The sequence below is a fragment of the Empidonax traillii genome, unplaced genomic scaffold (assembly GCF_003031625.1).
Source record: "Empidonax traillii isolate 1590-97213 ecotype Southwest subspecies unplaced genomic scaffold, ASM303162v1 scaffold1587:size194116, whole genome shotgun sequence".
Classification (NCBI taxonomy): domain Eukaryota; kingdom Metazoa; phylum Chordata; class Aves; order Passeriformes; family Tyrannidae; genus Empidonax; species Empidonax traillii.
This window is the reverse complement of record NW_020956780.1, coordinates 124496-139243: the sequence shown is the minus strand read 5'-3', so window position 1 is coordinate 139243 and position 14748 is coordinate 124496. Positions and strand designations below refer to the sequence as shown.

Genomic DNA, 14748 nt, shown 5'->3' with positions numbered 1-14748 from the left:
GACAAATCTGACAAAAATTTGGGAAAAAAAAATAAGCAAGTTTTACTGCTGTGGGGAGCCAAATGAGTAGGTGGACACTGTGTGTGTGTACACACGTCTGAGGGGGTGATGCTCACATGAACTACAGAGCCCCAGCAGAGCAGCAGCACCCAGAGCTATGGAATAAATACCAGGTGTCTGTAAAAGTGTTTTGGTGGAATTTAGCATTCCTTGGACAGTCCCAAAGCCACCAGGCTGGGCAGGCAGTGCTGATCAGCCGCAGTGATACCAGAAACTAACTGGGGGTTACTATGGCAACAGCTTCTTTTTTTTCTTTTTTTCTTTTTTTTTTTTTTTTTTTTTTTTTTAAGACAGGCTAGTGCAAGTTGTGAGCAGGAGCCAGGATTAAACATATAGATTTACTTTGAAACAAAGCCTCCCAGTGAAACTTATCCTGCTGAGAACTACCCACCAAAACACATGGATAATGTGGGAATGTAGTGAAGCAACATCTTCTGGCACTGTGCTCCAGCGGAGAACAGGCAGTGATGAGGAAAAAGTTCAGGAGTCTGGTGCAGGCATGTAACCAGCATGTTTGTGGGGCTGTGGGAATACACTGAGTGATGCCCTAAGTGGCCCCGAGGCAGCAGCAGCTCCCTGTGCCCCCCCTGCCCCCCGTGCTGCCAGAGTGGGGGCACAGCGGCTGCCACAGCCAGGCTGTGATATCCCAGAGCCACACAGCGGTTTGGGTGGGAAGGGAGCTCAAAGCTCAGCTCATTCCAGCCCCTGCCGTGGGCAGGGACACCTTCCACTAGCCCAGGTTGCTCCATCCTGGCCTTGGACACTTCCAGGGATGGGGCAGCCACAGCTTCTCTGCCCAACCTGTGCCAGGGCCTGCCCACCCTCACGAGGAAGAATTTCCCCCGAACATCTAATCCAAATCTCTTTTAAAACCATTCCACCACTCTCTGCCTGATATTTGCAGCAGTTGCTGTGTTTAAGAGCAAATCCTGAGGCTGCTGGGGTGGTGGGGTCCTGGGATGTGGGACTGCTGGAGGCAGGAGAGTCACAGCTAAACTGACAGGGAGCGGTGAGATGGAGTTACGGAGGATGGAGACTCTGTGTGTGTAGGAGGTCCAACCTGATACATTTGGATGCTTTCCCAGTTCCTCAATCTGTGCAGCTGGATTGGGAAGGGCAAAGAAATACTGTTCTGAAAACATACAAAATAGAACTGGAAATAGTTTTGGAGCATAACCCCCTAAGGGGAAGGTCAGGTCATACCCTTGTCCTGTCCTGTGACACTACAAAGGCTGTGTTGGTGACTGGAAGGAAGGATGTTTGAATCATGTGGTTGCCCTCACCCTGTGCTCTGCCCTCCCCCTCCAGGTGTGGGAAAGGACTGGGAGCAGAGGGCATTAGGGAAACTAATGGCACAGGTATTGTGGAGAATGTGGACTGAGAGAGGTTCCTTTCCCTGGGGAGCACTGGGTGTCTGAGCTGCAGGTGTTGTCACCAGCAGCCCAGACCCAGGTCCCCTGGGAAACAGGGGTGGAAGGTTAGGGGTCCTACGCCAGGCAGTGCAGGGCAGCAGATCCCAGGGCTCCAGGAGGCACCAGGTGAGGGGGGTCCTGCTCCTGAGGAGGTTTTGATTCAAACCCTGATCTGTGTCTTGATTTGGAACTGCAAGTTTGCCCCTTTTTCCTCTCAAGCTCCAGTTTCCCAGGCAGTTGAGTCAGACTAATTAATGTCTCATTTGCTCTTGAAAGAGAGGACTCCATCCTCTTCTTCCCACATCCTCTGCCATGGCCACTCCTCTCCCCTGGCTCTGAAGCTGTCACATCTTTCGTTTTTAGCTCATTCACCCAGCAAAATCAGTTCAGGAAGAGGTGAAATGATGACTTCGTAGAACCATAGATTGTTTTGACTTTGGAAAGACCTTAAAGATTATGTCCTTCCATGTCCTGCCACGGGCAGGGACACCTCCCACCAGCCCAGGTTGCTCCAAACCCCGTCCAACCTGGCCTTGGACACTTGCAGGGATGGGGCAGCCACAGCTTCTCTGGGCAACCTGTGCCAGGGCCTGCCCACTCATGGCCAAAAATTTGTAACACTGAGCTGTGTCCTGTGCAGTCTTAGACCTGAGCAGGGTTTTCAGAAGTTGCCTGTGAGTTGGACACAGGGGAGCCTGTGCTGGGATAATCTGGGAACCTGGTGCCCAGCTGGGATTGACTCCCAGCATTTTCCAGGCTCCAGGCACTTTGATGTGTGGGCTGAGGCTCAGACAGCAGGTTTGGGGTTTTTTTGAGAACTCAGATTTGACACCCTGGTGGCAATTTACAGTCAGAACAACCCTGCCTGCAGTTCAGGGATTTTAGTTAAAGCTGCTCAGGAGTTTCCTCAGAGAAAAAAAAAAACAACAACCAAGCCCACTGTCTAAGCAGCTGTTGTGCCCTGTTTCATCCTGCAGCTCTACTGGGACCTGGGGAAGGGGAAAATCATTTCTGCACCGGCTTTGCCTCTCCCTGTTTGCCTCTGTGTGTCTTGCTAGATCAATTATTGTTTGTAACATCCATTAGATCTTCAGAAGAAAGGCAGAAACACAATGTTTTTCTTCCATTAATCACAGCAGTTTACAGAAAACATCAATTTAAAATGTTAAGGCCAATTTGCAACCAGTATTGACAACAATTAAATTGGCCTCCAGAAAGTTGCTTTTGACACTGTGAAGAATGAAATCTTTATACGGACATTTTCCATGTTGAGCCTCTCCTGTTCCATGATTGCTGATCCTATCACACTCCAGAGGAGTGTAAACAGAGGTGAGGAGCTGCAAGCAATACTCCATTAAGAACGTGCCAGAATCAGTAAACTTCCCTTCCCCTCTTCTTGGACCCCTGCCCAGATATTGCAACTCAATCCACGCTCTGCTTCCATCACTATCAGCCTCCTTTCTTTCCCAGTTGTCTTTATTGACTTTAAAATTACACAAAAACGCCCTGGAACGAAGGTTCACTGCTTTTTCTTTGCCACTATCACCCAGAGCAGTGAATTCCACAGCTGAGCACCAACCACAGCCCCCATGAGGAGCAGTGGCCTTGGGCTCTGCAAAGGTATAAGTGACCCCTGGAGCCTTGTCACGGAAAACCTACTCAGCTCAGAGGTGTGTGAGGGTGAAGGTGACACTGGAGAAGTCCCTGGTTAATCCTCATGGCTCAGTCCTCGGGTGTGCAGTGAGCAGCTCCCTGATATCCAGCTGTGGAGCTCTCACAGACTCCCAAAGTCTGGCTCGGGGAAGTGGGAACATTTCCCAGCAGAAGCTCATTGAGCAGCTCTGAAACCCTGATTGATGAGTGTTCTGGTTTAGCATCTAAATCCTCAAAGGCTCAGCCAGGAGCCCTTATTGTCTGTCTCAAGCTGTGCTTGGCCACAGCAAGGAGCTGAGGCAGAGTCTGCAGGGCTGCCCTACCTGGGGCAGCTTGGCCTCTCCACAACCCACATCTCCAGGGCACTCCCTCCTTCTGGGATGTGTTTTCTGGTGGCTTTCATGAAGAGGTTTCTTTCTGGATTGACAGCCAGCAGGAAAGTTTGGCTCCTGTTGAAGACCTGAAAACAACTTTTATGGTGGCTGCAAAGAGCTTTTATCCCTGGTGCAGGCCCTGCTCCTCCTGCACTGCAGCCATGGGTGGGCACCTTGGAAATTTAGAGGGTCTTGCCTCACTTCCCCTTCTCTGCAGCTTTATTACCCTCAGACCAATCTTATTGTTCTGAGCACCTGAAAACACTCCCGTGTGGGGATTTATATGAGCATCCCTCAGAGGGAATGATGTCCTCCCCCATGAAAGGACACATCTAGCTGCTCCTTCTGTTTGATTTAAAATATTTGAGGAGGAAGGGAAAGGAGTACATCTGTCACAATCTCACTTGCAATCAGTGAAGTTAATGGAAAGATTTCTTCTGACTCTCCTGGGCTTTGGACAAGGCTCTGTGCTGCAACATTAGCAAATAATGAAGTTCACATCTCATCAAATTCTCCTCAGGAAAATAATTCTAATATATGTGGATGGCCTTTTGCAGCTCTCTCCCCAAATCTGTCCCTGCTTTGTCAGCTGTGCCAACACCTCTATCTCTGGTGTTAAATCACTGCTGGGGAAAACAGCATCTCTCTAAAGAATCTCCCCACAGGATGTTCCATCACTGCTGGTCCCAGAGCGCTGCCCCAGGGCTCAAATGGCCCCTCTGGAAAGGCCCTGAGAGAAAGATTAAATTTCCAACCTGTGGCTTTCTACCCCACATCTGCCAGTGCAGGAATGGCTAAAATCCCGGAATATGCTGAGAATATCCTTTGTCCTTCATCCTCTGGGGTGCTTCCTTTCATCTCACATCTGCCCCCCTTCATCCACAGCTTCTCCTACCAAGAAACCATTTCCCAGGGAGCTCCACGGGCTGGGGGCAGTTCTGCTGTTCTGTGATTCCATCATTCTGTGCTGTCCACATCCTGCTTGCCAGAGGGACCCCAAATCCCAGTTGTTCCTGGGTCTTTACTGGTCACACAGTCAGCCTGAACTCAAAACTCATCCCATCTTCCTTCCAGCAACCAGTGCCTCCCAGGCAGGGTCCTTGTGGAACCCTGGAAGGAATCAGCCTTTGTGAGGGCTGCAGGATGGAAGGAAGGTGAGGAGGTGTTTCCAGGCTGTAGGTTTAGAGCAGAAGGCCAGTGCTGCAGGCTTGAGGTCACAGATGGTCAGTGTGGCATCCAGGGAGCAGAGCTCAGCAGAACAGTTGTTTCTGTTAGATCTGCTTGAATATCTATGAATATTTCAGGATCAGGAAGTGGGGGGTGGGGGGCTGAAAGGGCTGTTGATGTGCAGGCTGCAGTCAGGGAGCTCCAACTCCCTCCGTGCCTCACGTGTCCCACTGCTGCTTTGGAGCTGGCTGTGCATCTCAGAGGTTCTCATTCCAAGTTTCCAGGGTTTTGCCTGTCCTCATCCCATCATTTCCATGCCTGGCCCTGGCTGACCCACCCAGCCCAGAGTTAGCAGGGTCCTCTCTCCTCTGACGCTCCTTGCTGCATGTGGGTCTCCTCCCTGGGGAGCATCCAAGAGGAACAGGAATGACCCCAGGGGACTTCAGGTGGGAGGTGGCATGTGGGAGATGGACTCCTCTCCATCTCCTCTCCTCCTCTCTCTCCACCCTCCCCTCAGGAACTCCAGCAGGTGCAGTCCCCAGCCCTGCCCTCAGCAGCACCAGCAGGAGCTGCTTCGCTTGGGCTCCACTGCCTGAGCCCACCTTAATTTGTCACTGTCACCTCCAATCTCTCTGCTCACTGAAACCAAACCAGCCTGATGGGAAAATGAAGCCATGGTTTATTTAGCAGGACTTCAGGGCACCCTTCCAACTGTAAGTTTGGAAACAAGAGTTCCAAATAAAACAAATCCTGAACTCCATCAGCGCGTGTGTAACGAGGACGATCCTTTCTGGTTGCTCAACCTCTCCTGCTCTGCAGTGCTGAGACAACCCACGGCCAGCAGAGCTGGTGCTTTTCAGATCCCACCACAAAACTCCACAGCTGTGGTCTTCTCCAGCCAATTTTCAGCACCAGTGAGCAGTGCTTTGCCTGGATCTTACTGCACATTACTGCCTCTATGTTTCCCCCCCAGCTGTCCCCTTTTCCTTCCTCTTTTTAAAATTTTCTTTCCTTTCTCAAAAAAAAAAAAAAAAAAAAAAAAAAAAAAGTATTAATGACACTTCTACCTCCACACCAGGGCTTACCAACTTTATTCTAGTTCAACATACGTGTTTTCCAACTCTTACTTCGTTCCTTCCCAGATTTCAGCATTCACTTCTACAATTTCCTGATTCCCACAAAGATCTGCAGCTCAGCTGAGCAACAGAGCACAGACAGAGCAGAGCACTGCCCTGTTCTGCCAAGGAAATCTTACAGGAAAACATTCCCTGTATGGCTGTTTTATGAGCTCAGGATCCTTTGTAAGTGATTAGCTTCCTGTCTCCTGTGATCTATGGGGACACGTTAACAGCAGGCACAGCCAGGAACAAGTTCTTTTGGGCAGTTTACAAGAGCAAGTTTTCCCTTCCCAGCTTTGGCAAGGCCTGGCTGTGATATTCAGTCCAACTGGCAGCATGATCCATCACCCTATGGCTGCCAAGGGCTGTGGGAGGCTGTGCTGGGAGTGAAGTCCCTCTCCTTCATGGCTGGGTTTGGGAATGTCTCCTTTAGTGGGCTCCTGCTGCCCGTGGGTGCCTGTTGGAGCCCTGGCTGGGCTGTCACGGCTTTTGTTCCTCACACAGTGTGGGCAAACCCCCAGACCCACAGAGCTGGATGGTCAGACTGTCACGCTGGCAAGGTGCCTTCCTTGATGTCCTGAGACATCTTGCTTTGCTCATCTCATGTCCCAACCTTCAGCCAGGACCAAATGGACTCCTCACTGGCTGCTGTCCTTTTGTAATGGGATCGTGTTCAGCTGGAGGAGACAACTCCTGACCAACATTTTATTGCACAGGTAGCTCTCTGGTCTAGAGAATGACAGGGGTCACTGCTTCTGAGGGAAATGGGAGAGCAAAGGAATCCTCAGTTCTTAGGACAATGATTTTGTTGCCAGCAAAAGGCTTCCAGAGGACACCATCACCTGAGCCTGTCTGCACAGGGTGATGAACACTGCACCAAAACCCTTCAAACTATCCCAGCCAAACAGACTGAACCAAACAGTCCCAAACCAAACACTCCCAATCCAAACAATCCCAACCCAAACAGTTCCTGCCTCAGCCACATGCCCTTCCCACCCAGAGCAGAGCCCTGTAGGTCGTGGAGCAGCCTGAGCTCCCACTGCCTTCCTTCAAAAGCTTTCCCAGCAGGGACCGTGAGTAAAACCTCCTCTGATCACCAAGTGACACAGGTCAGGAAGTGCTACCAGAACCTTCCCCATGTGGCTGAACAGCCTGTGAGTGAATGAGGGCCCAACTTTGAGCACATACCCAGATCAGCTGGGAGATGGCAACTGATGGAAGATGCGCCACATCCCCCCCCCAACAAAGGTGTGCAGCACCCACTGACACCCTGCTCCGACAGCTATCAACCTCTGAAGCATTAAATACCTCAGAACAATATCTTTCTTCCCCAGCCCTGTGCCACTGGGGGAATCAAGGCAAAAAGAAGGCAAATGATTTCACCAAATTCACGCAGCCAGTAGAAGCTGAACCCCGCCCCCCCCCCCAGTGTGTCCCCATTCCCAGGCCAATGCTCCTAGAGGACCTTTGGTGCTCTTCTAGGTCACCTCCCACACCATCCTCTCAGCACATGGCCACAGTTTCACCTGGATGAGCACACAGGCCCCGATTACTTGGATTTCTCTCTTCGCAGCTGCTCAGCGCAAGGAGCCCCACAAAGCCTCCCAGCTTATGTGTTCTGCTGGAAATACACACTGTTCTACACTCCATACAAGCTCCTGGTACAACCTGAATTTATACCTCACTGGCTCTGAATTTTTAAAATGCCTGGAGAGAGAGAGAGAGAGAGAGAGAGAGAGAAAGCAGCCACTCTGCTCACAGAAACCTGAAAGAATCATCACCAGCGAGCCCTGCACTGCTCCGCTCTGCCTGGGCGCCTTTTAAAGCCATTTATTATCCTAATTTCAGGTTTACAAAGTCTGCTGGTGTAAAGTGGGATGTTCTGCTGCCTTCTAATACAGCCCCTGGTCGCTCTGGGGAGAGAGAGAGAGGAGAGCAGCACTTACCTGGGTTGCTCTTGGAGGTGCGCACGGGGGTGTAATGGTTTTTGGAAGAGGTCCTGACTGGGGTGTTCTCTTTGGGAGAGGTATCTATGGCCGAGATAGTCTCTCTTTCACAGTGTCCTATTGGGATTGGTCCCTGCTGCCTTAAGATGTCAGCCAGAGCCCTGGGGAGAGAGAAAGAGGGGAAAAAAAAAGTGTTTTCACTCATCAGCTAGAACTTGGTATTTTCAGTTCCACAAATCCAGCAGCAGAAACAGAAGAAAAGAGAAAGAAACAATATTCAGAGTAAAATAAAAAATATGGCTTAAAAGCTCAGGTTTTTTCCTGTGTGGCTGCTGCAAGTAGTTCCTGGCTATTGTTCAGTTTTTCATATGCTCCCCCTAATTCACTTCACCCCAGGGTTGTGTCATCCCTCTGTCATTTTTCTTGCAGTGCAGATAAACTGCTCGTTGTAGCAGAAAGCTCCACCCAGAGTCACTCTGAACACATCACAGCCCTAGGACCTGCTACAGGGGGCACCAAAACTGCCCTCCCCAAGCCACACTTCTTTAAGATTGACTGAAATCAGGAGTTGGGTCCCCACATCCCAGAAATCCCTATTTTTTCTGCACCACAGCAGTGGGGGGAGGGAGTTTTTGAGAGGAGAACCAGCAGCCCAGAAGACAAGGATTAAACAGCGTTCCTGGGTGAATGTCAACACAGCTATTACCCTACCTAGAGCTTTCTGCCCATTAGGGATTTATTTAATGGTCCTGAGGTTTCTCTGCTATTCCCCAAGAAAAAGCAATGCCACGCAGTTCAGCTGCAGCCAATGTTTTCCCCTTGAATGGCTGGATACTCCAAGATTATTTTTTTTTCCCCCTCTGTGAATATCATGGACACAGTGGAATAATCACAGCGTGAAATGCGCTGATTTTCTTAGGGCAGCCACAAGCTCTCACTGGAGCCACAGGGAAAGGAGGAAGGGGGTGACTGGTGTGGGTTTAAGGGATAGTGGCCTTTGAAGGATGATGGAGTTTGAAAGGCTCTTTTCTCTTGGCAGAGGGAACATGTCTGATGTCACCTTGGGTACCAAGAAAGATGTAAGGAGGAGAAATTCCTTCATTGCATATTGATGAGGAGGATGCTGGTGTTGCTCATATCTCCTGGCATTCCTTAAATGCCATATTTCTGGTCTTTCATATGAGAAATAGCCTGGGACTCAAGTCCCTTCCATTTTCCAAATGATTTCCTTTCCAGACTGCTGTCCCTGTGCATAATGGATTGCAACACTAATGTGCTCTACAAAAGAAACCCTTGGAAGATCTCAGGGGCTCCCAAAGAGGATTATGTTAGTTCACAACCGTCCTGTGCAGAATATTTTTAACCATTTTTGATTATTTATTGACTGAGGCCTGAGGTTCCTGCCCTGTGTGACACTGCCCAGTCCCCTCCTGAGCAGAGGATCCATTCACCCAGTAATCCTGATGTATTCTGTCCTCCAAGATTCCAGCCCAGCACCTCCCCATTGCATTCCAGACCCTGCTGACTGGAGAATAGTTGGGAAGCTAAGGAGCTCTGTCCGTTTGGCATCGCCATCCTGCTGGAGACAACACATCTTTTAAAGGCAGCAGGTTGGCAGAACTGAGCCCTTGGTACATATCTCCAAGATATATTAAGCATCAGACGACCATTTAATGGCATCTGCTGTACAGAAACACTAAGAGTCATTTTTCAATCACACAGATTGTATTAAGACCATTATTTACCAGTCCACAGTGGTTTGGGCTCGTTTTGAACACTTGTCCAAGACACTCTTAGTGTCAGGAGTGCAATCACTCAGAGACCAGAGGAAGGGGACAGATGAAGATAACTCTAAAACACTGTATAAAACTCTAGATTCCACTCAGCTTAATGCCTTGGAGCCACCTGGACAGGACCAGCCAGGGCAGGGATCAGAGGGATGGGTGGGGAACACACACTGCAAACATCCCACAGAGGGGGGATGGGGAGCTGCAGGTCCTGGTGGGGTGGAAATGGGAGAGGACAAACCAGTTCTGCCTGAAGCTGAGTGTGTTTAACCTGAGCAAGAGAGGCCCCACATCCCACTAGTAGGGAGCTGAAAAAGGGTCAGAGCAGGGCTGCTTGTGGAGCTGTAAATGAAAGGAGACAAGAGGCACTTGGTTTAGGAGAAAAAAATCTACAGTAGGACAGCAAAACACTGGAACAGGGATCCAGCGAGGCTGAGGGATCTCCATCCTTGCAGATCTTCAAACTCAGCTTGAAAAGACCCTGAACAACCTCCTTTGCCTGTGAAGAAGGCCTTGCTTTAAGAAGATGGCAGCAGGAGGGACCTCCAGAGGTCCCCTCCAACCTGATTTCTGCTGCAATTCTGAGTCTGGGACCACCTTCCACTGCAGCTCAGCTCATTTCTCCTCACACTGCTGCCCTTTCCCCTGCTGTTATTACTCTCTGAATAGGGGTTGATACAGCCCTAAGCTTCCCTGTCTCCTGGATGGACAGTTTACCTCCATTCACTAAAAATAACTGAGGCAACTCGAGTGAATCTACCCTGGAACAACTGACGCTGATGGGAAGTGCCTCATCCTCAGTCACTACCCACCTGAGAGCTGAACCCTCTGCCTGCTGCCCTCTGTGAGGACAAATCCACGTGTCCAGGACAACATTTCAGTCTGTGATCTTTATCACAAACAAAAGTACTACTCAGGGACCTGATGAGTATAAATTTAATCCTTTTTTTTTTGCTTTCCATCCTGAAGGGATAGTAATAATGAGAGCTACTCTCTGGGTTGGTTGTTGGTCCCAACACAATAAGGAAATGATTTCTGGTGCCAGCCCACCTGGAAGGGAGAAGATTGTTGCTCTCAGACACTGCAGAAATCCCAGGTGACGCTCAGGAAAGTGATGTCTGTCCTGCCAGACTATACATGAGACAAACTGAGCACAACTGTCCAAAGCAGTCCTGGCTGTTGACCTGGGACTAAACCAGTGTGAGCTCAGCAGTGCTGGAGCTGTGATCTCTTTATTCCCTAAACACACCAGGCTGTGTGTCCTGTGTACTCCCTTCTCCTTTCTATAGCTACAGAGAAAAGACTTTTAAGCACCAGCAGAACAAAACTTTATAGGTGGGGGAGAAAGCCCAACTTGGATCCCACTGGTTATTTCCTTGCCAATTCAATCACATTGCTGTATGTGATCCAAGTTATTTCCATAAAGCCCAGAGGGTGGAAGGTCAGACCCACTTAAGTGAGGAAGGATTTGATTGGTATAAGTCTCCTGGGTACAGTTGTCTAATTGCAAAGCTTCAACAGAGCAGAGCAAGAGAGTCACTGAAATATTTGGGTCTTGTGTGCGCAGCCATTTGGGTACAATTAGTGCTGATAATAGTACTGATGTCAACAGCCTCCTAATCACCTGCCCAGGGATATGAGACACTTCAGAAATCTTTCTGTGACGACACATCTCTTATCTCAGGAACACAAACCTCGCTGGCTGGAACGTGGCACCTGTGGCAGCAGCTGGAGCCGCCGGAGCGGCACAACGGCACAGTCCCCTCAGAGATAACCACTGCTGACACCTCCTCACCCACGTCACTGCTGGGAGAACGCTGGAGCTCCTTCCCCCTGAACCCAGAATAGCCACAGTGACATCAGGGATGTTATTCCACACCAGTGCTGGGCCAGAGGGAGATCACAGCAGGACATGCCAGGCCAAGTCCTGCTCTCAGGTGCCTTGTCAGGGAAGGTTCTTATGGGACTCTGGACACTTTGGGAATCCCAGAATCACACAATGTGCTGAGCTGGGAGGGACTCACAAGGGTCATCCAGTCCAACCCTCAGCCCTGCACAGCCCCATCCCCAAGAGTCACCCCCTGTGCCCCAGAGGATCATCCAAAGCCTCCTGCAGCTCTGGCAGCCTTGGGGCTGTGCCCACTGCCCTGGGGAGCCTGTTCAGTGCCCAACCAGCCTGTGGGGGAAGAACCTTTTGCTGAGATCCACCCTGAGCCTGCCCTGACACAGTTCCAGCCATTCCCTGGGGGCTGTCCCTGCTCCCCCCAGAGCAGAGCTCAGTCCTGCCCCTCCTCTGCCCCTGCCCAGGAGGCTGTAGAAGAAATGCAGTGGGATGAACACAGGGGCCCTCAGGCAAAGAAGCATCTGTGGTTTTTCTCAGGAGGAGAAATAAAAGGTCTGTTTGTAAATATGAAGGGCCAAAAGGGATGAGTGGAAGCAGCAGGGCAACAAGGTTGGGCATCAGCTGGGGCCTGATGCTGCAGGTGAAATCAATAGGCTTTGATACCAAAGTAGGACTTGGTAACCAGAGAGAAAGTGAAGCTGCAGAGGCTGTGAGGGCCCAGCTCCCTGTCCCCTCAATAACCCAGCCCAGGACCTGCTCTCTGAATTCCCAACCAGGGAACAGCAGCTGGAGCAGTGCTGTCCTCCCACACAGCCTTTTCTCCAAGTGTAGTCCTGTTTTCTCAATATCCACAGATTTTCCACGCTGATTGGTAGTGTGAGTGTGGGCACAGGTCTGCTGAAGACAAGGGGAGCTTTGGTGACAGCACCAACAGGTTAAGATGTGGCCTGTGGGCAAATAAGATTGGAGTAGAGGAGTCTGTAGGTGCTGGGTGGGAAAGGCAATGGGAAGAGCTGCCCATTTCCAGCAGTGCAGGTTGTACCCATGCAAAACTTCCCTCTGCTGAAAATCCCCTCTCCTGGAGGCCTCAAGTACAACATGTGTTAGAAAACAGAATTGCTTGTTCTGAGTCCCTCTGAATTTGGGGAAGAATGGAAAAGGAATGACCAAATGGATCTGGCAGAGCCCAGTGAAAAGAGCAGTGCCTGGATGAGCTGAGAGCCTGCTAAAAGCAGAGCTGAGATGGAGCTTGTGGCAGGACTCCAACCCTCTTGAGCACGGCCAGGATTTCAGTACAAGTCCTTTAAAAAGCGAGGTTAAAGACTCTCCTCTGCTCCGTTACCGACCTGGAAACACGGAGGCAGCTGGTCCAGGAGAGGGGATTTATCCAGAGTGGAACCAGCTCACCTGGAAGGGACAACTCTCTCCAAGGGACAGGATTTCGGTCACTGGCCAGTCACACACACAGCGTGGCTGTGAATCATTGATGGCTTGGCTTGGCTCCTGTCCCCACACCTGCTGTGCCTTGGGAAGCTCCAAACGCTGACCACACCGAGCTGGGGCTGGGGGGTCCCGGGGTGGGGGTCCTACACTGCAGATCCTGGGGTGGGGGTCCCGCCCTGCAGGTCCTACCAGCCCAGCCCTGCTTTGTTCCTGTCAAACAGCAGCTGGGAAGGCAAAGGGACTGCCTGGCAGCAGCAACCTCCCCTCTGCTGCCTGCTGGGCATCCCCTCCAGGGCACCCACGCTCTGAGGGTGCCCAGGGCTTACTGACTTGCAGCTGATTGCACTGACACACTGAAAAACTGATACAGGCAGGGAAACACGGGGTGGTGCTGCCAGCAATCCTGGGGGAGCAACTGCCCAAGCAGGGCTTGTTTATCCCCATGCAGGGCCTCAGCAGCATCCTGGAGATGCTCCAGTCCCACAGCAAAAGACTGGTCACCAACAGCTGACCCACTGGTCACCAAAGCTGTCAGAAACAGCAGCAGCTGATGCTTCAGAGCTGGAATTCCAGGGAGGAACATTGGGAAAGGTTTTTGTGGTGATGCCTGGTAGGGCTCAAGGAGGGTTTGGACAACGTTATGAGGCAGGGGGTGGGATTTTTGGGGCGTCCTGTGCAGGGCCAGGAGTTGGACTGGATGATCTTTGTGGATCCTTTCCAACTCAGGATATTCCATGATTCTGGGATTGTATTCTATGATTCTATGCCTGCATGTGTGTGTCAATTCACCCACGGAATTAAGATGGGAAAAAGACAGAGCATTTGGACACCTTTCCAAGAGCAAAGCATTTGCACCCAGTGTAAGTGAGGAAAAATTCTCCCTTAAAAATAAACACCACTAGGAAAAGTCAGGTGCCTTCAAAAAAATCTTAATGCCAAACAAACAAACAAAAATTTATTTAGGAAGCTCCTATAATTTAGTCTGGCTTTAATGACAAGTTTCAATGAGAGCTGAATTCCAGATGTTCTGAGGAGCAGATCGTTGCCCAGACTGTGCCAGCAGGACGGGGTTGGCACCTTTCCTGCCTCATTCATCTTGGGGAACACAAGCCCAACACACAGGTGACATAGTTACACTGTAGATACACCCCCACTGATGAATGCAGGAGTGTGGAAAAGGCACTGCAGCTGAAGCAGAAGGAAATAGGTGTTGTGCTGATAAATCGCAAGCAAACACTGGCTGTGAGCTCATCACCAACCCTGTCTCTGTAGCATGAGGGGGAATCAGCAGCTGAACAGTAATGCTCTTGCCTTGGGTGATTTCAGCTGTGACCAAGAGTAGTAAATCTTAGACTGCTTAGACTGCACATCTCACACAACTCTTCACACATCTCACACTAATATACAGATAAGTGTCCTGCTGTTCTGCGATGTGGGCAAGGGATTCACTGCAGTGACTAAACTCACCACTTCCATTGAATACAGCAAGTCCAAAGGGAAAGAAAAAACCCAAATATTTTGTAATTAAAAGGTTAAAATGAAGCTTTCCAGTGGATGTTTCTCCTCAGAGAGTTGTTTCACTGAGCAGGAAGTGGCCAGGGCAGCAAGGGCCAGCCCTGCATCTAAACCACGGCCAGGGGTTTGGGGACAGTGAGGGGCACAAAGGATTTGGTGGCTCCAGAAGGGCTGTCCCCAGCATTGCACCCAGGAAAGACAGCACTGGGGAGAATGGGAAGCAGTGTTATGGTGCAGAAAAATGAACAGAGCACCATCCTGATCATGGAAAGAAGAGAAAATTAAACTAGCAGATCTTGTTAGGGATTTCACAGGCATGAAAGGCTGCAGGAACTGCACTGAGGGGTCAGCTGGTCCAGTTCTTTAGCCTGTTGGTGCTTGTGGATCGTGGAGAAGAGGAGACTGAGGGGAAACCTCCCTGCAGTTCCAA

The 14748-nt window shown here is 50.4% G+C and overlaps 1 protein-coding gene across 1 annotated transcript in view; it reads right to left on the bottom strand.

Moving 5' to 3' along the window:
* LOC114070514 (protein shisa-6-like) overlaps positions 1 to 14748 on the bottom strand; it is a 55324-nt gene that overhangs the window by 32907 nt on the left and 7669 nt on the right. Inside the window, exon 2 of the mRNA XM_027907967.1 lies at positions 7731 to 7891. Coding sequence (XP_027763768.1) covers positions 7731 to 7891 — 161 coding nt within the window. The remainder of the gene's footprint in view (positions 1 to 7730; positions 7892 to 14748) is intronic.